This window comes from Momordica charantia (assembly GCF_013281855.1).
Source record: "Momordica charantia cultivar OHB3-1 chromosome 1 unlocalized genomic scaffold, Mcharantia_2.0 BLBB01000001.1, whole genome shotgun sequence".
Classification (NCBI taxonomy): Eukaryota; Viridiplantae; Streptophyta; class Magnoliopsida; order Cucurbitales; family Cucurbitaceae; genus Momordica; species Momordica charantia.
In genome coordinates, this window is record NW_028275157.1 from 12,288,760 (window position 1) to 12,315,811 (window position 27,052).

Genomic DNA, 27,052 nt, shown 5'->3' on the forward strand with positions numbered 1-27,052 from the left:
TAAACAAAATGTGAACTAACTTTGGTTTTCTAACCTTTTGCTAGCATGCCCAAAATTTTGGATCAATTCGTTCAAAAAAAAAAAAAAAGATTAACTCTACGTTGGAACCCTAATTTGTAAAGATTTGCAAGTCACAATGATTTTCAAATCATTTCCCATATTTGGTTTGTCAAAACTGGTTTGAAATCACGTTTTGGTTAAAATAAAAAAATTGATTTCAAATAGGTGGATTTTTGAGGATTTTGTAACAAATTCCAAATTTACCTAGGAAAATAAAAATAGATGTTTCTTTTTTTTTAATTTATTTTTCTTCTATGCAAATTGTCATTCAAAAATATTACAGTTGATTTCTCTTTTGCCTCTGCTAGTACAATAGTTTTCTTTTATTTTTATTTCGATTTTTATACACTAATTTGGATAAAAAGGAAAATTCCATTTCAAATAGGATGGATGTTGCTAGAGATAGACAGTTTGATATACATTTAAAATCTCTCTTTGTTTTTTTTTTTTTTTACATTTTTTTAGTACCTTTTTTACATTTTTATTAGTTAGTCTTGTTTTATATATATATATAATTTTTTTTTTCATGTTCCCTTTGGTTCTTGTGTTTTAGTATTCATTGCTTTTCATGGAGATTTTTTCTATTTATTTTTAAAAAAATTGAGTAGGTACGACTGCAATATGACAATAAAAAAGAAAATAAATGGAAAAGGATTGAGCCAAAGTTGGTTTAGAGTTATAATAAACATATTAATTATTTTGGTTTGGATTTGAAATTGTTCAATTTTAATATCTTCCTTTTTAGGCATAACATTAAAATGTTAAACAAAGTACAAACAATAAATCTCAATTTCAATAATTTAAAATTCATTTGAATCCAAACGCAATTAAAAATTTAAAATCATTTTCATTATTTAAAATCCTAAAATTTAAAATTATTTCTGATCAATTCCAAATATTAAATGAATTAAAAGTTACTTGTTAATCAGGATAAGATTTGTTTAATCCTCTAATCTCGAAGACATGTCACGACACCAACTTGGTTGCAAGGGAGAGTATCTGGAAGAGGTCGTTATTTTTCTTTCTTTATCTATAAATACCACGAGACAAATGGAGAGGGGTACGTAAAAAAACTTATTAACATATACTTTTCCATTATTTCACATAACATAAAGACTAACTATACTGTCGGACGATTTTGCAGTAAGAACAAGATTTTTTTATCTTCTTCCAGTAAATATCATCTTCCAAAACTAACGATCGAATTCTTAATATCATAGGGTAAATACCAACCATAGATTTTATCCCACAAAAAAAAAAAAAAAAAAACAAGTCTCTAGAAGTCATGAGTTTGAATCTTCTCATGCTTGCTTATAAAAACGTTTGCAGGAGCTAACGTAACCGCTACCTCGAATCACTTATTTTACAATTGGAAAGACTAACCTCAAAGATGCTCACAACTCAAAGCATGCATTATTTGACTGCAAGTGTTTCCACTTGTGGTGTTCCATTGGACTGTGTTGCTAAAGAAATATTTTCTATACCAGCTTCAACATCTGCAGGGACTGGTTTTGGTGCTGCCTTGGCTTCATGAGGAACTGATCTCCCACTCTCCAGGGCAAGACCTTTGATGGTTTCTTGGAGTTCTCTATCCTTCATCAAAGATTCTAATGTCACGTGGTTACCTGAAAACATAAACAGATCGATGATTATGAGATGAGGAAACTGTCATTATTGGTGAACCCAATGCAATGCTATGAAAGATCTCATATGAAGATGCGCTTACGATATCTCCAATAGTGCTTTGGGTTAGTAGGATCGTTGATTGTCTCCTCTTTTGCAGGACGTGTTGTGTACTCCTCTTTCAATGCTAACAAATCCTGGCGTCAACACAAAAGACGAATATAAACTTTGAGAGCTCATGACAATCAAGAAAAATGTCACTCGTTACTCAGCTCAGTGCCAATATATTGAGATGTAGATCTAGTGATATACGTCACCTGAAGTGGGAAGATAGCCCACATTGATGGAGCTTCAAAATGTTGCTTTATGATGAAATGTGCAATCTCTGGAATACATTGGCTAGGTGGCACGATATCAGAACCTATAACATTCTTCAAAAATCGTCCTCTTCTTTCTTCATCTTCCTCCCACCACGCACGCAAAGTCGAGCAGTCATGGCATGATGGAGCACACACCTAAAACATGTTCCAATGCTAAGGCAATTCCAAGTGTCTCATAATTTAGGAGGAATTCTTCATAGTTATCAATGGTAAAAAGGTAAAACTTATGCCATTTAGGTGGAATTTTGACTTGTAAAAATAAGAAGTATGTCAGAAATTTTGTAAGAAAATCAATACATTTTTATGGAACGGGTGAGTTCCACATACCTTCTAGGCTTCTAGTTTAATCATTTTTTCTTAGTAATCAACTCTCAAGTGCTTAAACCAATGACAATCACTTTAAAATTACTTTTTTGAATAGTCAATCTCTCCAGTATTTCTTAAAAAAGGATCTTTGAGCCGATCCAATTTTTCAAATATGTTTTCATTTATCACCTATATTTTTTAAAAAGAACTTTTTGTCATCTACAATCACTTAGGAAGCTAAACTAAACGCACTCTAAATTAGTAACTCTTTAAAAAATACTTAAGAAAAAATATTTTTATTAAAAAATCTCTTTTTTCAAAAGGGTTCAATAGTTTGCTTCTTTACGTGCCACTGAGAACTTCAAGACAATTCATCTTTGCCAATTGCTATCAGTAGAAGATGAACTTATTTTGTTCCATTACTGTTCTTTCTCTTTCCATATACATTGGACTTGTAGCATACAAGTTCAGTTGGAAATGGACTACGTTTCCACCATTCACATTATGTATTCCTCCTTTTTCTTGGTTATAATGTATGTCAGTTTATCATATAAAAAACGGAAGAAATGAGATACAAGGGCTTACAGTCATGTAGCTATATTGAGAAGGAATTCCAAACTCTAGACCAGGTTCGCTCGGCATACGTTGAATTCGTAATCCGATTAATCCCAACTCCTCCATAACCTATATCAAAATCAAGACATGATTGACTATCTTTGATTGTTTTTCTTATTTATCTAGGATGAGTTTAATGTGAATTAAAAAATTTTAAACACTTTTTCAAATTGTTAGTGTTTGGTTAAATAATTAGAAGTGATTTTCGAAAATCTTCAAAACACTAAAAAGCACTCAAAATGTTTCTAAGAGAAGCATTTAATTAGTATTTCTTCCAAAGTGCTTTCTAAAAGCACTTTTTAAGTCATCCAAAATTTGGTTTTATACCATGCAAGTGGGTTTGTGCATTTAAAGGATTAGTAATAATTTAGTCTAACCGGATGAACACATGAAGGAATAAGGCCCAGATCTTCTCCACAGGCTAGCATGTCAGAAGAATCAAGGAGAACAGGCAGGGTCTTTAAAGCATTTTTCCGCCAAAGATCCTCTTGCCGCTGGAAGTAGTAATCATGGTATAATCTTTTCATAACGTTCTTGCTGCATCACGTAAGAAAAGTAAAATGGTAAAAAAATTTGCAACTAACAGAAATTTAGATCCAAAAGAAAGAAGAAATAGAAAGAAAGAAAAAGAAGTGTTTGCCCCAAAAGACAACAGTTAAAACTTAAGTCTCTAAATGAAATGCAGCAGAGAAGTTATTTGGATTAGGTCTCAAATGTAAGAAAAAGGGGCAACCTGTGGTCATCCAAATCATTAAAACTTGAAGTATCTTCAAGATTGAAGCGTGGATAGAAACTTTTTGGATCCTCTGGGTCTCTAATAAGAACTATGTTCTGCAAGAATAAAAAGAAACTGAAGGCCATGTTCTGAATATAAGCGAAAAATGCAATCAAATCTAGTGGCCCATAAAGAAACCACCCGGCCTCAGAAACAGCTAAAAGCCTTGCGTGAACAAATTTTCACGAATAAAGCGTTTTTTGGCTGTAACATCTTACCTTTATAAGATCAAAAAGACCGCGTCGTATCTCATCTGGGTTTGGCAACAGAGATTTTTCTACAAGTGACTTCAGTTTGGTAACAATTTTTTTCTCTGTGTCACAGTCCTCCTTGAACTAAGAAAGAGAGACAAAATACTCACCGTATTTAAGACTGAAAATGTCCAGATAAGACTTACACGATATTAGACTAAGGCTGAAGGAAAAATCAAATAACAGCATGAAATCACTGAAACAAGTGGTGAATATTCAGTTTCTTTTGGATGCCTCAGACAAACTTTTTATTGTATTGATTATGAAGCATGAAAAATCACAAGCAGCATGTAAAGTGATGTAACTAGAATAGAATGCAGCAAATTACTAAAATAGCCAGGAAAAGGAACAGACAACCCATGCAAAATTCATCAAGCATAATATCATTAAAGGGAACATGCCTCAAAGTATAACGCGACATAATGGAATTTTAAAATCGGTTGGGAAAATAAATGTTCACAAGTCTACTCGTCTGCTAATACAAGGCAAATTCAATAAATATTTGACTCAATAGTTCTTGTACTTCAATTACTTTTCTTAATCTTCAAAACAATGCAAATTACAATTGTTAATATAGTTGACGAAAGAATAGATCTAGATCAATTCTCTAATTCAAACGTGAATCTGTCCCAAATCAGTATCACTAATAACAGAATTTTGAGTTCTACATTCTGAAATTTTTTTTACATTTTAAGATGAATACAAAAATGCATATTTTCAGCACTATGAGAAGAAATTGGGCTGTGCAAAACTAATAATTAATAGAACCTGTGTATTCATCAAGTACATGATATTGCTCTTATAGGATACCATGCAGAACTAAAGATAAAAATTTATATAAATCAATGTCAGCCATCGTAGTTTAAGTATCACCTCATAAAAGTTTTTCTGATATTCATTCAGAAACTGTGAGGCAATAAATCCCCAAGCGGCTCCAAATTTATCCTGAAAAAATAAAAGGACCAATGTACTTCAGGACATCAGACCAGATAATGCTTTTCAGGATTACAAGTAGATTCATAATGTAGCGACCTGTAAAAATTCTGCCTTGATATATGGACAACTCAAGCGATTGAAGTCCCATATGCCCTCTCTTTCAAGTTCTTCCTGTGGAAGAATAACTTTTTTAACAAAATGTTGTACGACAAGTCCTAGTTAAGATGGAAATTTTTTATTTCGAAATGAGCAAACATACCTGGCTTAAAGGAATAGAAGGGCGGAATTTTCCAACTAAACCAGTCATTGCATGCTCTGGAAGCTCCCAAATTCGAAAGAAACCCAATATATGATCAATTCTATAAGCCGTGAAATAGTTCGACATCTATAATTCAAACAAGAAAAATATATACAAATAAGGTTAATATATGGCCAACAAAGTTTAAGAACAGACAAGAAAAGATTGCTGGATTTTATCAAAACCTGAGTCAAACGAGCACGCCACCAAGCATAGTTATCCTTTGACATCTCCTCCCAGTTGTAGGTTGGAAAGCCCCAATTTTGTCCATTTTTGTCAAAGTAATCTGGAGGTGCTCCAGTTGACGTGTTCATGCGGAACAAATTAGGGTAAACCCAGGTATCTACACTGTTCCTGTCAACACCAATTGGAAGATCTCCTTTCAATACCACTCCTTTCTTTCTTCCATAATTTGATGCTTCTGACAACTGTAAATTAATAATGTCAGCAAACAATGAAATACAAAGACATGGACTTCCATTCCATTTAACTGCAGAAGCAAATAGTCAAACATATAAATTTGTGATTTTAAGTACCTGTTGGTGCAAATGATATTGGATATAATAGTGGAAGCAGATGACATCATAATGCAAGCTGTCCTTCGACACAAGTTTCTCAAGCTGTGAATGAAGGGGACAACAGGTAATGTACTTATATTTCATGCTAAGATTGATTTGATTCTTTGATAGATTGTATATTTTTAGGAACAAACAGTAATCTTAAGACATTCAAACTCTAATACAAAAGAAAAGAAAATGGCAGAGACCATCACCTTGTCTTTTGAAAATTGAGAAAAACGACCCCATTGGCTGTGATCTGATGTCTCAAAAAAGTCCCGCAGAAAACAGAAGGCAGCGTAGGGTTTTAACCATTCCTTCAAGTAATTCACATATAAATGAGAACAGTATTATAAACTGTTGACAGAATATACTAATAAAACAGACTTTCCAAGACATTACTGAATATTTATCAGTATCAGTACTGTAGTTATTACTGGAAGTATCACCTCAACTAATGTTATAGGACAACCGCCTAACTCTACTACATTTGATTACATAAAAACTCGTAGGATATTAAATTTTAGGTAGGTGGCCACCATAATTTGAACTTTGAACCCATTGAACCCATTCCCTCTAAGCCTTTTAGTATTTACATTGTCCTTATTAACCACTGGCCTAACTCATGATGGTTAAGCTTCATTTTCACCATCACTATATAAATTATTCAGTAGAGAGCACAGCTTCAAACCCCATTTTGAGAAAAGTACTCCTCAAAGGAACTGGAATTCAGTATTGAATCTCTCTCCAGAGCAAAAATTTTCCGGGCAAGTGAAAGCTTAGCAGCCATAGTAGCCTCGTAATCTACATCCTGCATAAATCCAGAATTGAACGTGTAACTTGAATGTTGAACAACAGAACTATAGACAAAGCAAGCACACAAATTCTCCCCTAAGGCATAACTTCGTCCTTTGCAGAAGTATAATCTTTATATTTCATTAACCAAGACACAATCAGCAAAAATAAATCAGATGAAAAACAGGTTTTGGTAATTCTTTTTCTCAAAACTTTAGAAACGAAAATAACTGAAAATCACCAAGGATATGGATGATTAATTTGAATGTTGTCTTGTCTCCTACTCCTAGTACTGTAACAAGCAAACATGAAACATGATAAAATAAGCAAAAGATCTACCTTTCCATCCAGTTCGACTTTTGCTTTTTGAATCTCTAGCTACAAATTAGAATTAGATATGTTAATATGTAAAGATAACAGATCAATCAGCATAGTATGAAATAGAATAGTAATATAATCTAACCAAAAAAATGGAAAAATATTACCATGATATCCTCTGGAATATTCTCTGAAAGTGCTTGGACTCTTAAGTACAATGGATGCAGTGCAAAAACAGAAAGTGAGCTGCAAAAGGTCAGTAGAATAATCATTACAGAACAAATTAATGTATTGAACCATAATTTCTGGAGATAACAGGGTTCTCATTTATGTAGGTAGGTAATCGTGGTCATACAAGTTAAAGTAAGCAGACAAAAGTGATAAAAGAAAATTATGAAGCCCCGGAAAGTGTCATCCTTGTGTTGAAACTTTCCCAATAAGAAACATAAACAGTAGGATGCTAGTCTCATTCTTCAGGCTGAAAACCATACATTTCGATAGATAAAATTTTCAAAAAATTATGGTACTATGAAACAATTGAAAACTGAAGGTAGGTAAAAGTAGGTGCTACAAAACATGCTATTGTTATTCATCTGCTATCACCAATAAAAGAATGAAGATTGGACTGACTTGACTTCAGATCCAGCATCGACACTGCATCCTACCTATAAGGATATGAGTCCCACCACATTCCATGCACTGATGTATCATTAACAGGTAGAAGTTGAACTAAATGGAGACCAGACTGCACAGCCCAGTCAACAAGTAATTTCAAGTCCAGAAACTCGCCGACTCCAAGATCAGCTTCTGATCTTACAGAGAACATGGGGATTGCAACACCAGAACCACACCAAGGAACACCCTGATACAAGAAATTCATGAACTAACTTTCCAAAGGACCAAGTAACTAGTATTCACCGAAAAAATATTCTTCCCAATAGCTTACTCGCAACATGCCATCTGAAAGTAAAATATATCTTGGTGATGAGGCATCAAGGACAAGGTCCCGGTTTCGCCCAAATTCTGAAGAAATATTTCCTGCTCTTCCATGTTTGCAATATTTGTATGTAAGCTATTGTTAAGGAAGAGGAAGGAAAAAGAGAGTATTAAAGATGATCAAAACATAAACATAGACAATTTTTGCAATTATAAAGAAAAAAACACCAAAGGATATTGAAAGGGGAAATCGCTGTTTTGCAAAATGCAGTCTGCATGCCAGGTTGAGTCACCCCCATAGCTAAGTGCAATCCCATTCTTTACCTCCCACTGTCCTAACTTCGAAGAGCTACCAATGACATAGATCTGTACTAGTAGAATTTCATAATTATAACTCAAAATGGAATTGGATGCCAGATAGCATGAAGTAACTAACAGGTTAGAGAAATAGATATTTACTGCTGTATCTTCTTCTATATTTGGACAGCAAATTTTGAAATGAACAAGTACAGAATCTCCTTCAGTCAGAAATAAAAACAACAACTTGGTTAAGATGAGATTACCCAAATAGAATAATATCACGTTGGAGAAGGATATTCATGAAACAACAAAAGAAACTAATAAACTTACCATCCTGATCCAAATTATTATGAAAGAAAGTTCCTAGTGGTCTTTCTATGCTCCAAGTCGAACTTCTTCCAAAGATAACATTTTTGAAGGCACTCTTGGAAGGAATCCCATCCGCACCAGTCTGGAATTGATGAATCAAACATAAAAATAGATGAGATCTTTAATATCCGGGAAATGCTCGTAGATTCCAGTGACCAATTTTCAGAAGAAATAGTTACAGCAGTGTAGCCAGAAGAAACCAAAAAACAACAACTTATTACATAGTCTTTGGAATGTAAATTAGTCATTTTTTTTTTAGATAAATTAGTCACTCTACTACAAGAGCAAAAAAAGTTGCGCGAATCCAAGCATAATTAAGAATCACATCACAGGCAGGAAATATTTCCTCAAATGAGTCTATATAACAACTAGAATCTCAAATCAAAATGATTGAAATTATTTTATTAAGAAATAGAACTTTCAACAAGAATAATGAAAGAACAAACATAAGGGTCAAGAGCTATATAAGGAGAACAAAAGGGAGGGAAAAAAAAGAACATGAAAACACCAACTCCCTTATGAAAATTAAGCACTTATCCAAGTTGTTTCCAGAAATCCAGATAAATTACCATGGTGACTTGCCTAGGTGGAATATAACTCCCCAGGCCATCACTTTACCATTCTCAGTCACAAATGTAAATCGACCCTTGCCTTCGCATAAATCAACGTGATGAAAATTTGGTAGTAAACAAAGCTACAATACACAAACAGAGATGGGTTTAGTGTAGATAATTTGGTCCATAAGAATCAGCTCCTGCTGGACAAGTGGATTGCAGATTGTCATGGGAGAGTTCTGCCTTATAGTATTAGATTTTTTGGTAGGTCAAGGTTTTCTCTGACAAATAGGATGCTTCTCAGGCTTCCTCTGACCCTCAAAGCAGAGTCCAAGAAAAGTCATCATTCAGGTTCTTCATGTGTTTTTACAGTTTTTTTTTTTTTTTTTTTTTTTGCTTCGGCTAGTGGGGAGCGTGTTCATTTTTGGCAGAAGATGTGCGGTGGGGTCTACTCCTTTGACTCTGAGATGCCCTCGTCGTTAGAAACCTTAACGATAGAAAGTCACCCGAGCTTTCTCCTTTTCTCATTCTGTTTAGAAAGTTGTTCGAGATAAGGATAAGGAAGACAGAAACATGTGGAATCTCTAGTCCTATTGCAAGCGTAACTTTAGTGCTCCAATTCCGTTAAGTTATCCCTGGGGAGGTTATGAAGGGTGAATTTTCTAAGAAAATGAAGTTTTATACTTGACTTTTGGTGTGGCCATGAAACGGTGAGATCCTTAACCACTTTTCTCAGAGGGGTTACAGTTTCATGTGCTTGCAACCCAATATATTTATTCTGTAAAAAGGTTGTGAGGAGTAGAGTCGTCTGTTGATTTATTCCCAAGAAGGAGATGATTTTGTGGCAGGCAGAGGTATTTTCTTTCTTTATTTAGTTAGAGAGTAATGGAAATTTTTGGAGGACAGATTTTTGCTTGAGTTGAAGATTAGGACCACTGTTTAGTTCGTTTGTTCTTACTGCCTCATAGTTTAGCATTAGCTTACACATTGTTATAGAACCAAAATAGATGAAAGCCAACAGGTAAACACTACAAGGTTATAATTTCAGTCTCATATTAAACTCAACGAGCTGAACCTTCAAATAAGTTCAAAGAAAGTGAGAAGAAAAATCATAGGTGAACATAAAGTAAAAGGCAGCACCTGCCAAAGATCACGGAGCTCGACGACCTCCCCACCCTGTAATCCTTGAGGTAGTATTAGCTCTCTCCTGTTTCCCTTCTCCCATCTCAAGACGTTTCTATTGTCATCAACAACATAGTAATTGTACTCACATCCAAATCCGCTGGCCACTGCAATACTTCCACACCATATCAGCTCATCTCCTTGATGAACAGGGCTCAGTAACAATCCCTTCTTCACATTCCACGAACCAATCAGCGGCTCAGAACCACAAACTATCAAGCTCTGACCCCACTGAGTATAGTATGGCAATCTGAACCTCACATTCACCGATTTCGTCGATGAGGCTCCAGAAAACAATCCCAAGTTCACCATCTTCCCCACAATTGAATCAGACCCAGACAAAGTTCTTCTACGCAGGAAACAAATCAATGCATCTTCATTTGCAGAAAAAACACAAGATTACACACTAGCTAAATATAAATTGTATAATGTTCCACATTGAGATCCTAGCCCCAATTAAATTGCTGACAAGTATGAAAATTCTCATGGTGGGAGCAGAACGCTATAATTTGAATTCATTCTCCCAACCGACTACTTCTACTGAATTAAGATAACATTCGAGCAGCAGCAAGACTTACGATACACACAAGTTCACGATCACAATTCAAAGAAATGAAGTTGAAAATCAGCAAAAACGTTTACCCACCAAGCAGGAAGAAGTAAATCAGAGAGGCGGCCTCGTCCGCTTCGATTGCAACTCGCAACGAGTGGTATCTCGCTCCTTCTGGTGCAAATTATAGTGGTGGAGTGGAAATCAAATCACCACGTTCTTGAAGATAGAAAGTAAGAGCCAGATAGGGATGGGATTGCTTGATATTTTTTTCTGGTGAATGTCTTGTAGTGGGGAGAGATTCGAATGATTTCTCGCAGGGCCTTTCACTGGAAAGTGAATAGCGATGGACAGAATTGGAAATCTTTCTCTTCTTCTGATACCAGAATTCATTTGGACAGTTCTTCGAACAAAACTTTTCCCACGAAATTTTCCCGGAAAATCTTCGTAACCATGTGGACGTGAATCGAAATATCAATATCAAAAGCACATGGAAATTGGAATTGACAAAAATCGTTAAATATCTACCTTATTTTGACGATAATTTATACAAAATTTCTTCTAAAACTCAAAATGAGTCAAACTAATTTGAAGAACTTTGGGTTCGCATCTAAATTGAAAGAACCTTCATGGATCTTTTAAACAGCTTGTAGGCTCATCTAACAAATTCCTAGACATTTATAAATGTCTATTAAAATGTGTAATTTCATTCCCACATGTTATACTAATTTAAAGATTTTAAACATGTGAAAATAAAGATTAAGATTTGTTCAGTTCGTTGATTTTGATCCTTCTATTTTCAAAACGTCTACTTTTGTGTCTGTACTTATAAATTTTATCCATTTTAATCTTTATACTTATGAAATGTCTATCTTGATTTTAAAAAAATGATCAGATCGTGGTCCCTTCGTTTTTATCTTTATCATTTTGTTCAAGTTTCTGGAAATGTAGTCATATGTTTGATCAAGAAAATGATAAGTTTCTTAGTAAAGCTCAGATTTTGGATATCGACATACGAGGGACCTATAAAACAGAATTAATACTCTGACGCTTTAGTCAGCACTAATATGATCTATACTTGTTGAGAATATAGTGTGGCAAGTGATAATTTGCCTCCAACGCCCCAAATTTGTATTAAAGAATTTCTATTAGGTATAAAATTTGTGTTAAAAATAGAGACTAAATTGGTCACTTTGTAAAAGTATTTAAATCTTGGACCTTTTATTTTTATATATATAATTGTGGATGGAGATTAAATCATCGACGATGTGATGATAATAAGTCTTCTTATCTAGACAATTATATTTAGAGTGGTTAGTCCGTGGTTCACTTGTTAAGTATATAACTTCCAATGTGTATATTAATATGTTACTAAAACTATGTAGATTAGTTTTTTATTTTTTTAATTAATACAACAAGTAGAGTGACGAATTCGAACTCATGATCTTTTGATCAAAGACATGTGGTAATTAAAACTAAATTTATGTTGGCAACTACATAGATTAGTTTAATTTGGTATCGGATTTTTTAAATATAACTTGATTGTATTGGGTAACTATTTTGACTTATTTAGAAATCAAAAATTTTTATTTGTTAATTAAATATCTTTTTTACAATTTTTTAATTTCTCTAACTTTCACGGAAGTATCTATCAATCCAACGACATTTTATCGATATTTATATAAAATTAAGACGTTGACATTTGTATCGATACCGATATTTAAAATCTTAAATTTAATTTATGACAAGAATGGGTAAAATCGAGCGAGAAGTTAAGGCAATTGCAAGGTAAGGGTTCCAATACTTTTCAGGAAAGAAAACAAGTTGCAACAAATCTTTATATATAATTGACATATATATGACAATGTAGATGGGACTATAGGGCACATCTTGTCTTCAATAAATTTAGGTCTGTTTGATAATGTTAATTGTCGTTATTTGTCGTTTTTTATTAATAAGATACATTTTCAAAATTATATAGAAATGTTGGAGATAAAATCAAGTTTTTTATTTCTTATCTTTTATTCTCGTTTCCATTTTCTTTTTTCAAAACAAATAAAAGCATTAAAATGAAAAATAAATAGTAAAAATAAATAAATATAACATTAAATTTTTTAATACTTAATTTTAAAAATTATTTTCCATATAAAAATTTTAATTTTTTTTAATTTTAATTTTAGATAACCAGACCAGAAATAGTTATTAAACATGATTTTTTAATAAAAAACAGAAAATAGTTACCAAACATAGTATTTTTAATATTAAAAATACAATTAAATAAATAAGAAATAAGGACGTTACAAACCACCTTAACAAAATTTTGTATGCAACTATTTCGATGAATAATTCAAAAGAAGGATGGGTAAATATTAAGATCATTGCACTGATTTTTCAAAGAAAGAAAATTTTCCTTCTAAAAAAATAGGTCATATATCTACGATAGCACATAAGAAAAAAACTAGAAAAAGAAGGAAAAAAAACCAAACTATACATCCATTCATTGATTTTTATTCCACAGAAATACTGAAAAATCCTTTCAAACCGACTTTAATAACCTTCATTTTTTCCATGGGACAAAGTGTGAAATTTAATGGAAAGTTAGAGAAATCCAATTGAGATTTTATAAAAATCAGAACACCAAAAAAAAAAAAAAAAAGATGAAAATTTAGATGGTTACTTATGAAGTTTCGTTTTTATAATTTGTGTCTACTCACTAATGAAATTATAAATAAACACTCGTACTAAATATAAGTCCAACTCCTTAATTTCGAGTCCACACAATAATTTATGAGACCGACCGATTTTCTCGATTTTTTAACTCTAGAGTTAGAGTGTGAAAATTTTATTCAAAACTTATGAAGATCATTAATTGAGATCCACCTCTTACCACAAGTTTCATGAGAAAGTCAAAGGCTACAAAGATGGCTCCAAACTTTTGTGTGATGAATTTCACATGCAACGTGCTTTCCTCATATTAAATAGACACCCTAAAAGTTAGGGATTTGCATTTTTAAACCATATTCCAACTCCATACCCATAAGTTTGTTATATTACAAAACTTGCCCTTTCTTTCTTTTTCTTTTTCTATCCTTCTCTCTCTCCCCTCAAATTTATCTTTTCTCACACCCTCATCTTGTTGGGTAATTTATGGATAGAAAACAATACCATTATTTGTTTTTAGTTTAATATACATATATTTGTATATTTGTATTTATTTTACCTCTACATTTTTTGCAATTTTATTTGTATACTTTTATTTGGGAGGGTCTCCTTTTGTCAGTCAATTTTGACTTTAATTTAATTTTCATTTGTTTTCTAGATTTCAAATTGTTACATTTTTATCTCTCTTTTTTTATTTTAGTTTATATATAGTCTCTAGGTTTCAAAATATTATACTTTTATCTCTAAATTTTGAATTTAGTTTCCATCTAGTTCATAGATTTCAAAATATTATACTTTTATCTATGAGTTTTCGTTAGTGCTTGTTTTTGGCACTTTGTATAACAAAATCGTAAGTAGTTCTAACAAATGTTGACGGATATCAAAGCGAGCATAACTTAGCGGTAATTAACATATATCTCCAACCAAGAGGTTGTGAATTCGATTCTCCGCCCCACATGTTGTACTAAAAAAATATTAATATTAATAAAAATATTTATTTTTATAAAATTTGAATAGGATAGGTGACAGTGAAAAAACATTAATAATAATAAAAAATTATCCCTCTCTTACCCACCGTCCCCACCCCCACCCACGAAAAAAAAATCTTATATGTTATTGAAATATTTATCGGTTGCAAATATTGACCAATAAGATTTATGTTAAATATATATTTTTTAGTATAATAAGACGTGGAGTAAGGTATTGGCAGCTAAATATACATTTTAGTCCAGTGAATGAGTGCTTTTACAATTTAGTTCATATTATTTTCAATTTTTCAAATTTGTCTATTATATTATAATAATTTTCAATTATACTATTACCACTAATGAATGTTAAAATATGTTAAAATTAGCTATTGTGTATACATGACATGATACTTAGTCGGAATTAAGAAGTTAACAACAATTCCGATCTGTGGATTCTTTAGCAAAATTTGCGTAGCCCATGTGGCATCTTCTTCTAATTAATATTTACTTTCTTCTTTTTAGGAAAAAAAAAAAAAAAAAAATTCTACCTCACACTTATTAAATTCCTTATCTAAATTTCTCCAAATTCACTAAATATCCAATCGGGTAAGTTTATAATGAACCAATTTTGACTATATTGAAGTTAACAACAAAAAATGTATGATTGGAATCGTTAAAAATGCAAGGGACTATATTGAAACTTTTTAAACGAAATGGACTAAATAAAAAAAATTCTAAATGTTAGAGTCTGAAACATATATTTAACCTAAAACCTAAATCCCTTCATTCATGCAAATACAATAATCTTAAACCAAAACTTACTACATTAACTGATTTGAATTTAGTTCAACGGTAATTGACATATATTTCAAAAAATAGATCACAAGTTCAAATCTCCACTCATTATCGCACTTAAATATCCCCAAGTCGAAATTGCAGCAAACACCAAGAAGTATCCATTCTTAACACAAAGAAACCGCCGGAGTGGGGGATTATCCTCCTCACTGACCCCAAAGAGGGTGGCTCTGTCGCTAAGCTGGCCGGCATAAAAGACACCAAATGCCTAAACAAGACAAAAACCTACTAGATGCTTAACACAAACTTTATGGTCTTCCCTCTAGCACACAGGGATCGGCCCTACGCTTCGAAAGAAAGGAAAAAGAAGCAAAAGAAAACCTACTACATTCATGTGGGGGCTTGGGCTGAGTTAGGTGTTTGTTTATATACATCAAGGTTCAAATTTTGAACAATATAAGAGAAGGGCATTTTGGGTACAAAACATGAGCCTAAAAGAGTTGTAAAAAAAATGAGACACAATGGTTAAAAAAAAGTTATGCATTTGCTCTGTTTTCCTTCTTTTTTTTTTTTTTTTAATTTTCTTTTCCTCCATCTCCTTACATTTTATGGAGAAGAGGATGATAATACACAAAACAGTGGGAAAATATGCAAGTTTCTGAAGGCCTGCCACCTCTGTGGACTTTGACCTGAAACTGCATCTGCAACAAAGTTTCTTAATCAGATTGATGATATTTACACACTTAGAAAACCCATCTTACAACAAGCAATGCCTCTTTTTGCTTTGCTTTCCTCCTTAAACAAACTCCTGCACTTCATTTTTATACGAACCCGAGCAGGCTACGACGTTGGAGCCGATGCGTGTTCATCAGAAAACGGGTAGTCTTCTTCTTTCTAATGCTACATTTGGAGGGCGAGAATTAGAAGAAACAGTGTGAATTCCCATTGAGTGATCGCACGGCGATCAGCAGCAGCTGCGAAATCAGTCAAGTCAGTCGAAAAAGGTTCACACAATGGGGAAAAATGTATGAGACTTTTGTAGCTAAAAACTATTCAGTCGAGTCAGTTAGTTACTCACATGGAGATGGAGATGGAGATGGCGTGAGGGATGGATCCGTCGTGGGTTTTTCAGGGTTTGAGTTGCTTTTTGATGGTGGTTGAACGTGAGAATAGATGACGTTTGGCAATGGAGCTGATGTCGGAGTTGGAGAGACTGGTGGTGCTGGTGGTTTTACTTGATGTTGTGGCGATGGCGATGCAGCAGAATGAACGGGAGATATATTGGGTGCAGCGAGCGGGGACAAATGAGATTGCTTTCCTTCTTTCCTACCAGACTTCCTCTTGTATCTATATTCGCAACCAGGCGGCTTTGCTTTGTAACTTCTCTTAGGCGGTGCTGCACTTCTTTCGGGGGCAAGCGAACCATACCCCGGCGCACCCTTCTCGGTTGCAGGGGCAGGTGAGATTGCAGGCGTTAGAGGGGCGTGATGATGGGGATGGTGGTGAGGCGGGAGGTGAGGATAGTTATGGGGCTGGGGTGTAGGAGCAGGAGAAGGTGATCTCACGGGGCCATTCCCATCACTGCCATTGAGGGAGTGTTTAAGAATTGACGAAAGGCGAACTTGCTTCACTTTTCCAAACTCAGTATTATTCAGGCCGAGGTTGCTAGAATTAGAACCCGAGATCGTCTGAGCTAGCTGCTTCAGCCTCCGCATTGATGGAGTATTTCCAACTTCTAGAAGAACAGATGTCTGAACAATCGTCAGGGCAGTCACGGTTGAACCTTCCGCATTCCACAGTTTAATGTACAAAATCTGCATTCAGAACAAAACCTATCATCACTGTCAAAGATCAAACTCAAGAAGCAAATCATTTGCTCATTTTTACAATACAAGTGCAAAGTACTTCACGTATCTGAGCATGAACTCCATTTAAACTCAGAAAATAACAAGCTCAAGAAAACACGAAAAATTTTGGTAGATTGTAAACTAATGAGTGATAAATTAACGTCTTGATTGATAATGATTTTGTTTTCAAAATGCAAAAATGAAAAACAAACAATGTTACTTAACGGACCTAAGTTCATACGATCAAATAAACGCACAAAAAGAAAACGAATAGGAGACAGAGAAACACAAAACCTCATATGGAGCTAGTCGTAATCCTGCCTCCAGTTGGCTGGTGAGTTCACTGAAATGTACTTGAATCTGATGAATAGAGAAGTTCAAGGTAAAGTTGAAAAGAATTTGCACTTTCTGCAAAAGAAATGCACTCTGCGGCGGGATTATAGTTATTCCTCCGGGGAATTTCAGTACTTCGAACGAAAAGGCCTCCCCGAACAAGGATTTAGTTATTCGGAGGGACGACTGATTCGTAACTAGAGTTGCAAGGATCGATCTGATCAAACTTACGGACATTGATGGAATTTCTGAATCATCTGCATCTGGATCGAGGCCAAACACAACTTTTGTTCGGTTCGATCTGGGTACGGATTCCAGAGATAGTATTACCACCTGATTTAAAAGAGCATCAGATCAAAATACATAAAGTATATAGAATACACGATCTGTGAGAATGAAAAAGAGTATATACTTTGGCAGAAGGTATAAGGAACTCTCCAAAAATGTCATTCTCGAGCTGCAAGATATTGTCTTCCAGCAAAGAAACCGATCTCTCGACATCAAACATTGCTACTATATCATGACCTGGAAACAAAAATCAACATAAGAAACAACATATCGACCCATTTCGATTCAAGTTAAAGTTCTTGCTGCCTACATTTAATATTTCAAGTTTCCCAGATCGAAAGGATAGTTTTAAGAAACTATCGTTTCGGTTACAGCAGCTCTAACCATACCAATATAAGTTAGTTTTGTGATTTTAAACAGAAGAAGTCAAAATACTACTTTTGCAACTATTTTAGTCACAAAAACAATACTGAAGTGGCCAACAAAAACTAGGGTAACCAACAAAAAGGATATAACCTCCCACTCTCAAGTCAAGAAACTGTTACATCACCATGGCCACATCTACCGACTCGAACAACTTGCAATTTGCAACCAACTAAGAACTTTGTAATCACGAGCTTACTTCAGAACATGAAGACTTGATAATATTTCAAACTCTACTAAGATTGAAATCAAAATTACACTGCTTTACAAAAATATGCTAAAATCAACTAAAAGACTAGTTTAAATCAGCCACATAACTCATACTTGAATTTAAATTTATATATGCAAGTTAACAGATGACAGAGATCACTCGGAAAAGCCAAAACACAGTTCTGGGTCGCCATGTAAGAAACAATTCATCAATTTGACAAAAAAGGAGGGGAAGATAAGAAATTTACCCAAACCCGAAAGGAGATTGACAACAAGGCTCTTGAAGTTTAGGGAAGTGTTTGGACAAAGAGCTGTAACAAAAAGCTAAGAAACAAGCCAAGAGCACTTTCTAGGTTTTATTGAACAGATGAAAAATTAGAAATGAGTAACGACAACGAAGGAAAACAAAACTTAAAATACAACACTCTGAACCCACAAACACTTGAAAGGACTACAAAACTGACTAAAAACTACCCAAATAACAAATGCCTAGAAAACCGATTTCACAAACCACCTATCCATTGAGAGGGCAAAATCACGAGCAACTCACAATGTTGGTTCATAAGATGGATGAACATTGAGCTTCAAACCTAACAAAGGCCAAACCAATCATCAGCTCAACATACATTGTACTCCAGCTGCATATGGATGGTGCATGCAGTTTAGAGAAATTCCTTCTCTTTCTATTTCTAATTTGAATGGGGAGACTTCTCAGGCAAACTTTTGAAGGGAAAAGGCAGACACCAGCAATGTACTTTAGATTACAGGAGTAAATGATTTTATCCAAAGAACAAAAACAAAAGAAAATCTGAGCATTTTCCATGAGTTTATAAAATTAACGAGGTGGGCAAAAACAATAGCATTCAATGAGCCAAACAAGTAAATGAAATTAGAAGAATTCTATGTTAAAGTCAATTGATCCAAGTTTTATATGTTAGATCTTCCTCCCTTTACTTAAACCAATAACCCTAGGCTTAGTCACATAAACTCTGATAAATTACTTGAAATCCCTAGGCTTAGTCATGAAAATATTGGTCTCTTTAAATCCAGGGGCCCTCAATATTCTTTTGCAAGTAAAATTTCTTAGCAATGATGAAGAAATTAAATTAAATTAATTATGGAAAGAATCACAAGTAATAACTGATTCTAGAACAATCCTACTTCAAGCTCCAACGAGTTGCCTAATGTTTAATAAGGAAAGATGAAAATTAAAGCCTGAAAATCAGGGGTTTCCGTTACTCAAACAACTATTAATTTCCTCTACTTCTCACTTTACTTCATCTTCTCTCCAAACGATTCTACAGGCTAAACTCTAGGAGACGCCGAGAAGAAAGCCATAAAAAACTCATCAAATTCCAGATAAAAATTTGCCCAAATCCATCAAATAAATCAATCTCAATCGCTCCGATAACCCTCATTTTCCTCATCCACGCAGAGCCAACCCAACCCAACATAGAACAAGCCACGAGATCGACAAAATCAAAAGCAGATTCTCAAAGCAATGCTCAGATCTATTTTCCCCACTAAAAAAAAAACGCCTGCCGACGAACCCCGAAAAAGAACTCACAAGATTTCAGAATCGATGGAGAAATCCCACCTCGATAAGAAGAATTAAGACTCAGATCCTTCTGATCTGCGTAATGGAGAAAAGGGAGCAACCAAAAGAGAGCGGAAACGAACAAGGCAACGGACAATAGCATAATGAAGATGCATCTGAAGCCAATGAGCCTCCGAATCCGAACACACCCAGAACAGCATCGGCCCTCGGCAGCCTGGCCGGACGGCCGCGAGCCGACGGCGGACTGCGGTGGCTGTTCTCCGTCGTTTTTCCCCATCGGGAGCAATGCCAGCGAAGTGGGTCAAGGGCCATTCCGGCTCTGCTCCGCTGGGGCTGAGTTGGGTGCCCCCATTATTGCCCGAGGGAGTGAGAAGTGAGAAGTGGGAGTGAAATTTGAATGTGGAGTAATAATAAGACTCCGAAAACGAATGAAGATCGTTAAATGTCAAAAATTTTCTTCAGAGAATTGCTTGGAGATTGAAAATTTTCAACTTTACTTCGTGGGGTTGTTTTAAATTTGTTCTTTATTGGGGTAATTGCGATGAAATTCAACTTGAAGATTAAAAAAACAAATTGGGGGTTTCTCTTTTTTAGGGTTTGGATTGAAATTGAATAGCTTGAACAGTAAGTGAGCTGCAAATGACAACTCTACTCTTTTTGGGGCCTTTTGGATGGTGGACTGCTGACTTACCACCATCTTTTTTTTTTTTTTTTTTTGAAATTCAAATTGTGATTGAAACTGGAAGTTGAAGGCTTTGGTGTTGAGTTTCTTGGTTAGTTGTAACAATATTTTCCAATTTGACTTCTTAAGATAAATATGTTCCCCAACCAAACAATTCATTTGTTCTTAGAACTTTTTATTTTATTTTTTTTTTTTTTAAGAAAGCTAAAAAAAATTGGTAAAATTGCAGAGAATTTTTTAATTTAATTATGATTATTAGATACTACAAAATAGGTTTATTAATACACATTCTTTTAGTTTCGAAAGTAATAGATATCTTACTTATTGAGTTATATCAAATTTTTGTAATATGACGTATAAAAATATTATTACTGATTTTTTGCTAATTATCACTTGAGCTTTGCTGGTTTTGTCAGTCATAAGTTTGTATTTAATAGTTTCTCTTAAACATAAAATTTGTATTAAAAATTTTACAAATAGGAATCAAATTTGTCAATTTTTAAAGTACAATAACCAAAACAAACATTTTGAAAGTATAAATTCTAAAATGAACAAAAATCGAAGACTCGGAGTAAACTAAAAATGTAGGAGTCAAAATAGTATTTATAAAATATTTTATCGTACTATGTGGTCATCTTACCTAGAATTTAATATCATATAATTTATTTGACAATTAAATGTAATAGAGTTAGGCGGTTGTGACGTGACATTAGTCGAAATGCTTGTAATTTTTTTTAAATAGAAATGTCTGTAATTAAGTTGGTCCGAATAATTACGAGAATATATATAAGGGAAGAAAAAAAAAAGAATTCCATTATTTTATAAGCAAAACATAAAGGTGGTTGGCATGTCCATGACCAGACAACAAAATTAATTTCACTTGTCACCTTAAAACTTAGAGAGAGAAATATATTCATTGGGTTTTTCCACCATTTATTTGCAAATGTGAAATTTGAGATAAATAAGGTTGGAATTTAAAAACGAAAATTTTATGATCAATTTAGGAATGTTTCCATTTTTTATTTCTTATTATTTTTTTATATTTCTCATTTCCTCTTTTTAAAGGGATAAAAAAATAAATATAGTAGGTTCATATGATTGTTCGATGAAAATAGTTAATTGTAGGTAAGTTGAATTTGACACTCACAGATATTTAAAAAAAAATGAAACAAAATTATGTTAGATAATTGTTTCTTCTTTATTGGGACAAAAGGAATATAATTGTTTTCTTATAATATGTTTTTGGCTCTTTAAAATACTAAATTAAAAAATATCTTTTCACATGAAAATTAATTTTTAGAATAAGATATATATCTATTTTTAATTTTTATGCATTTTAAGACATATATTAATCTTTTTAAATCTACATATAAACTAAATCAAGAAAAAAAAATTGTAAAATGTGTTGGTTTCAAACTCATATAATGCTTGGAACCCGTTCTTAAAAATGAGAAAGGAAAAATATGGATAATTATCAAACGATTTTGTTTGAAAAAATTAAAAACAAAAGATCAAACAAGATGAATAGAAATGTTATCAACCCTGACGCTCGAGAATGTTTAACTAAATTGTGTTTAGTAAATTTTTTTTTATCGTTTTTATTAGTTTTTTGAAAAAAAAAAACAAAAGAGGAAACTTTTTGTAATTATTTCTTAGTTTTCCTTGTTGCAAATTTATTTTTTAAAAAACAAACTTTTACATGATTTTTAATATTCAAATTCTTAGATTATATCTAATTTTCAATATTTGTTGTACATTGTATAATTTAAAATAATTAAAAATGTGCTTTTATTTATTTTCTTTAACATGTAGATTGAAATGGAAAAAAAAATCACATTTTTGCGTCTTCTTCCACAAGACTCATCTTCTTCCAGAAGATCGAGATTTGGAAGAGAAAAGCGTGTTCGTTATTGTTAAGAGTGCTCACAGGATGTTATTTACTGTTATAACTAAAATCAGTTTAGTATTATATTCTGTTTATTTTTTGATTAATTATTTTTCAGCTTGTTTTAGTGTTATGACTAGAAAATCAGTGTAGTGTTATAATTGCTGTTTTGATCATATTAATAAACAAACTTTGTTTCATTTTAATAAATAAATTTTGGTAAAAAAAAATTCCATTTCAAATTATTTAGAAAAAAAAATCAATTCTAACCTTATCTCACCCAACCAAACTATGCATATCTTTTCAATTTATTAAAACAAAAAATCAATTTATAGATTATAAGTAAAAAAAAAGACATTTCCTCGATATTTCCTCGACATATAGACATGTCGAGTCGTCGATATTGGGGAAAAACGACATTCTATCCCTAACCTCCGTGTCAATGTCGATGTGTCGCTCTGAAACATGGGTTATATCATAAGTTTTCTTTATTCAATTATTTATTTATTATTATTATAATTTTTTTTTTTACATTTTAAAACGATTTTGAAGTATTAGATTTTTTTTTTAAGTTTTTAAAATTTGGATAGGATTGCAAAATATATATATATATATATATATATATATATATATATATAGACATATATATTAACTCTTTATTAGAAAGAAAACATAATTTTCTAAATTAGAAAACAAAACAAAAACGTCACTTGAGAAATCATAGACAATCAGATTTTGGACATAAAAATTAATAGACTATTAATTCAAAGAATCAAACATCTCATTTACATTTTATTTTCTTTTCAAATGTAGAAACCTTTCTAAGGAGAGAATTTGATTATTTGATTGAAAATCATAATAAATCTTTATTAACCTTGACAATTCATTTGGATGTCACGATACCATAAATCTATTAGGAGGACTCATATTAATTGTGACATATATAAATGTAAATTTATGAGACCTACAAACAAGAACGTTAAAAAATGAAAATTTCATTACGAAGTACATTAACTAGACATTTCTTCGGAACGATTTAGTCCCTACAACTATGTTTTATCATAAATATGACCAACTCCACGAAGCTCGACTCGGATTGAGAACTGCTCGAGGGATGAGTTGGATGGGTGACCTACAAAATAGAACACTCCGATGCTAAAGTCAGTAGGTGATCCAACTAAACTTAAGAGAGAATTTAGTATTCGCGTACTTGAAAATAGGGTGAATGGTTCTATTTATAGGCAACTTCCCCCGACAATATTCCCGACAGCGCCTTAATGACTCTTTAAAGTTGCTATGAGTCGCGGCGTATTGTCGTGGAATCTATCGGAGTATAGGATTGAGCCGAAGTGAAGCTGATCAGTTCACTCAAATAGTTGGGAACAGACTCTTATGACGACGTTTGGTCGGCTCGGCCACACAAGACGTTGGCTCGGTCCTATGAAACGAAACTAAAGTAATGAAACTTCAAGTTTATTGACAAAAGCCACGTGTAACTCTCATCACCCAATCGATGTGTGGCACGTGTAGGGTGAGAATCACCTTCAACAATGTATTTTTTATAAACTAAATATACGTTTCAGTCATTAATATTTGTGACTTTTTTCAATTTAGACATTTACATTTTAACATTTTTGCAATTCAATCTCTCACAATGACTTTTTGCAATTCTATGTCCAGCCATTTGTGGTGGAGATCAATTCCTAGCCAAACGATTTGGGCTGCTTTCTTCAGGTTGATGAACTCCCCTTTTGTGTCGAGGTGATCTTCGACGAGTCTTATGTATTCGAGGCCTTCGTTTACGGCGCTCACCAACTGTTTGACTAAACGCTGGCTCATGTTTGGAAGAGAGATTGCTATGGTTGTTAATGTCACCACTGGGAGTGCCCAGCAATTTTGGGGATCTTTGGAATCTAGACATGGAACTTGAAGGTTGTCAAACTCTGCCACTCCCTTGAAACCTCGTGTCATGATCGTTCCTTCCAACAGGTAAATGAGATTCTTAGGCTTTTTCTTCTGCCCTTTCTGAATCCATTGATTTGTGGCATAACAACTGTTTGCTTCCATGAGGTGAACTAGATCATCTTCACCTTCAAGATACAGAACAAAACGACTGAGATCTAGCTTTGAATCAGGATCTACCTCTGACCCTGAATTGTTGATAGAAATGGCGTCTTTAAAACACAACTTTTTTTTCAAACTTTTGAAGCAGTCACAGAATGAGAAGATTCCCCTGACAAAGAAAATGGAAATGAGTCGAATCACTTTGCTTATGAACACTATGGCTGTTTGTAGGATAATGCATGCGTCCAGAAATTTGTTTTTTGCACTATGAGCAAGCTTTCTGAAACTTCTGTTTTCAACTCTGATAGATAATGGGCACTGTTTCATTTCAACCAGATACCGGATCCAATAGTTTTCTAATGTGAATTCCTTCTTGAAACCTCCTTTTCCCAGTTTCGGACACCTGAATTTTATGGCCGCAAACCATCTGAATGCTGGGGCAACAGTCCCAACTCCCACTGCAGCACATTGTACTGTGAGAATCAAAGTGATCGACCATTTATAATCAGACTGGCCATTGCAGAACTTAAATGATCTCTGCATCAAGTAAGATCTAACAGTGGCCTCTGCTAAAATTGCAGCGCTGAGAAGACAGATTGCCCCAGAAGCAGTACAAGTAGCAGACCGACCGATCACAAACTGGGGGCTGCAGGTATGAGCCATCATCCAATATTTCATCATAGCCTCTCTAAGTCTTTCAACTGCTGCTTTGCCTGCTTTTTTGTTTTCTGCGCACTCTCTTGAAGCTAATTCATATTTTAGATTGTACCTCATTTCCAGGTAGCTTTTAGTAGATGGAACAGTCAAAGCAGAAAAACTCAAGATGGCAAGCAAAACCAGCATCAAAATTATAATGGAAACATGCTCCTTCATAAAGACATAGATCACTCCAGTACCCAACTCAATACAGATGTTTACTACAAGGGTAATAACCAGAATCCCAAGAGCCACAATGTTCATAAAGATTTCTTGATTCTCCATAGATCCAAGAGAAGGCATAGAATTACCCATGATAGTACACATCAACACAGCACTACTAAGCTTTGCAAGCTGGTCCTCTCTGCCAGGCATGGAGGTGTTGAGATCCACAGAAAGTTTGATGGCCACAGCTATCAGGGTTAGGGAAGTGGAGTTAAGAGTGAAAAACTTGCAAGGGAACCATAATTTTCTATGGCGGACGCTGTGGACAAGATCGACAGCCATTGCTAAGAGACAGACAAAAGAGGCTGCAGCTATATAGATGCCAATCCATGGCAAGGGCTCGCTGAACTTGGCATCATTCAGGTACCCATCTTTGCTGCAACCAAACACTCCCATCTCTCTCTCTTTTTGAGCTGCGTTTTTTTCTTGTGTTTCTGATCGATTTTGTTCCAATTTCTGTTTTATTGAATATGCAGTTTTTATTAACTCTAGAAGTTTTTGAGATTGAGGCTCTCCATTGTTGTTTCAGAGATGGGTTGGGACTGATATTAGCCTCTTCCTTATGGATGGTCAAGGCGGGCTGGCGGGGTAGGTACATAGGAGGAATATCATACTATTGGTCACTTCGTTAATTATTGAAGGGAAGTTTAAGAGGTTTTCTTAAATATTTGTAAGTATATGAATATTTTGTTTCTATTTTGTTCTTTGAATTTTCAACATCATTCCATTTTAGTTCCCGATTTTCAAAATTTTTTATTTTAGTATCTAGATTTTCGAGTTTATTCCATTTTAAACTATAAACTTTCGATAACTTTTAAAAATTAATAATTTTAGTACTTACCAATATATTATTTTTTTTTTAAACACCAATATTATTTTTAACAAATAGATAACTTGCCTTTGATTATGTAAGATACCGTTATAATTTTTTCTGTATTTGCTATTTGTCTTTTAGCTACTATTTTCATTTTTTCTAATCTGTTATCTAAATTATTGTAGATTAGCAACCACCTCTAATTAAATCGCAACTTTTCGTTAGTATTATGATATTAATCTTCATTATTTGTGAATTAAAGTATTTTAGCCCCATTTTGGCGTGTTATAACACCTTCGTTTTTTTATTTTTTTTTCTAAAAACTTAAGTTTAGAAACACTACTTTAACCTAGATATTTTTTTGTTTTGTTATCTACTCTAGAAAAACGTTTTTAAAATTTAAGCCTAAATTTGAAAGCTAGAAAAAGTAATTTTAAAAACTTGTTTTTGTTTTGAAATTTGACTAAAAATTCAAATGTGTTTTGAAGGAGGATGAAAAATATACCTAAGAAATCTTGAAAAATCAAGAATAATTTTTTAGAAACAAAAAATTAAACACAAAATCATTTTTAAACAGGGCTTTTTTTTTTTTTTTGGTTGAAAGCTAAGCTGCTTATTTGTGCATTGAACTTGCGCTTGAAAAATAATTTCTACTGTGTTTACCAAACTACTCAACAACGATTCCTAACATAAAATTTGACCGAATTATTATTCTTCTTCGTCGTCGTCTTCTTCTTATTATTATTATTATTTTCTTTTTCTTTTTCCAAAAACATAGCACAACATAAATGTAGAGTT

The 27,052-nt window shown here is 33.5% G+C and overlaps 3 protein-coding genes across 11 annotated transcripts; all 3 read right to left on the reverse strand.

Moving 5' to 3' along the window:
- Positions 1-1,245: 1,245 nt before the first annotated feature.
- On the reverse strand, positions 1,246-11,440 carry DPE2 (disproportionating enzyme 2). 6 transcript variants are annotated; one of them, XM_088121622.1, is made up of 24 exons: positions 11,334-11,440; positions 10,902-11,248; positions 10,214-10,629; positions 8,481-8,601; positions 8,310-8,368; positions 8,086-8,216; positions 7,861-7,978; positions 7,580-7,776; positions 7,082-7,160; positions 6,936-6,974; positions 6,493-6,612; positions 6,017-6,118; positions 5,781-5,864; positions 5,430-5,672; positions 5,206-5,331; positions 5,043-5,117; positions 4,884-4,955; positions 3,978-4,094; positions 3,718-3,815; positions 3,362-3,521; positions 2,955-3,053; positions 2,001-2,198; positions 1,787-1,880; positions 1,246-1,685 (listed from the first exon to the last, which is right to left on the reverse strand). In XM_088121622.1, the coding sequence occupies exons 3-24, from the start codon at positions 10,565-10,567 to the stop codon at positions 1,474-1,476; spliced, it is 2,898 nt and encodes a 965-aa protein (XP_087977748.1). In that variant the 5' UTR covers positions 10,568-10,629; positions 10,902-11,248; positions 11,334-11,440; the 3' UTR covers positions 1,246-1,473. The 6 variants fall into 6 exon arrangements, with proteins under 6 accessions (XP_087977748.1, XP_087977760.1, XP_087977756.1 ...); XM_088121634.1 differs by having other exon boundaries at positions 10,214-10,601; positions 10,902-11,429; XM_088121630.1 differs by having other exon boundaries at positions 10,214-10,604; positions 10,902-11,429.
- Positions 11,441-15,754: 4,314 nt separating this feature from the next.
- On the reverse strand, positions 15,755-20,428 carry LOC111021781 (uncharacterized). Of its 4 annotated transcripts, XM_088126571.1 has the most exons (6): positions 19,928-20,065; positions 18,881-18,920; positions 17,822-17,934; positions 17,371-17,742; positions 16,308-17,043; positions 15,755-16,203 (listed from the first exon to the last, which is right to left on the reverse strand). In XM_088126571.1, exons 2-6 carry the CDS (start codon positions 18,906-18,908, stop codon positions 16,130-16,132), a joined length of 1,323 nt encoding a protein of 440 aa, XP_087982697.1. In that variant the 5' UTR covers positions 18,909-18,920; positions 19,928-20,065; the 3' UTR covers positions 15,755-16,129. The 4 variants fall into 4 exon arrangements, with proteins under 4 accessions (XP_087982697.1, XP_087982691.1, XP_087982692.1 ...); XM_088126565.1 differs by lacking the exon at positions 18,881-18,920 and having other exon boundaries at positions 19,898-20,428; XM_088126566.1 differs by lacking the exon at positions 18,881-18,920 and having other exon boundaries at positions 19,928-20,424.
- Positions 20,429-23,951: 3,523 nt separating this feature from the next.
- Positions 23,952-25,897, reverse strand: LOC111021764 (uncharacterized). Its single transcript, XM_022298807.2, has one exon. It carries the CDS (start codon positions 25,834-25,836, stop codon positions 24,097-24,099), a length of 1,740 nt encoding a protein of 579 aa, XP_022154499.1. The 5' UTR covers positions 25,837-25,897; the 3' UTR covers positions 23,952-24,096.
- Between the last annotated feature and the right edge of the window lie 1,155 nt (positions 25,898-27,052).

Excerpts from the sequence above, each read along its gene's own strand:
- DPE2 (XM_088121622.1), bottom strand. The coding sequence starts at position 10,567 with ATGGTGAACTTGGGATTGTTTTCTGGAGCCTCATCGACGAAATCGGTG. Across the intron at positions 7,979-8,085 it reads AGCGATTTCCCCTTTCAATA|CAAATATTGCAAACATGGAA; the intron begins TCCTTTGGTGTT and ends ATAGCTTACATA. Across the intron at positions 5,673-5,780 it reads AATATCATTTGCACCAACAG|TTGTCAGAAGCATCAAATTA; the intron begins GTACTTAAAATC and ends ATTAATTTACAG.
- LOC111021781 (XM_088126565.1), bottom strand. The coding sequence starts at position 20,165 with ATGGGGAAAAACGACGGAGAACAGCCACCGCAGTCCGCCGTCGGCTCG. Across the intron at positions 17,935-19,897 it reads TCCATCGATTCTGAAATCTT|GTCATGATATAGTAGCAATG; the intron begins GTGAGTTCTTTT and ends TTTTGTTTCCAG. Across the intron at positions 17,743-17,821 it reads TCCTTATACCTTCTGCCAAA|GTGGTAATACTATCTCTGGA; the intron begins GTATATACTCTT and ends CTTTTAAATCAG.
- LOC111021764 (XM_022298807.2), bottom strand. The coding sequence starts at position 25,836 with ATGGGAGTGTTTGGTTGCAGCAAAGATGGGTACCTGAATGATGCCAAG.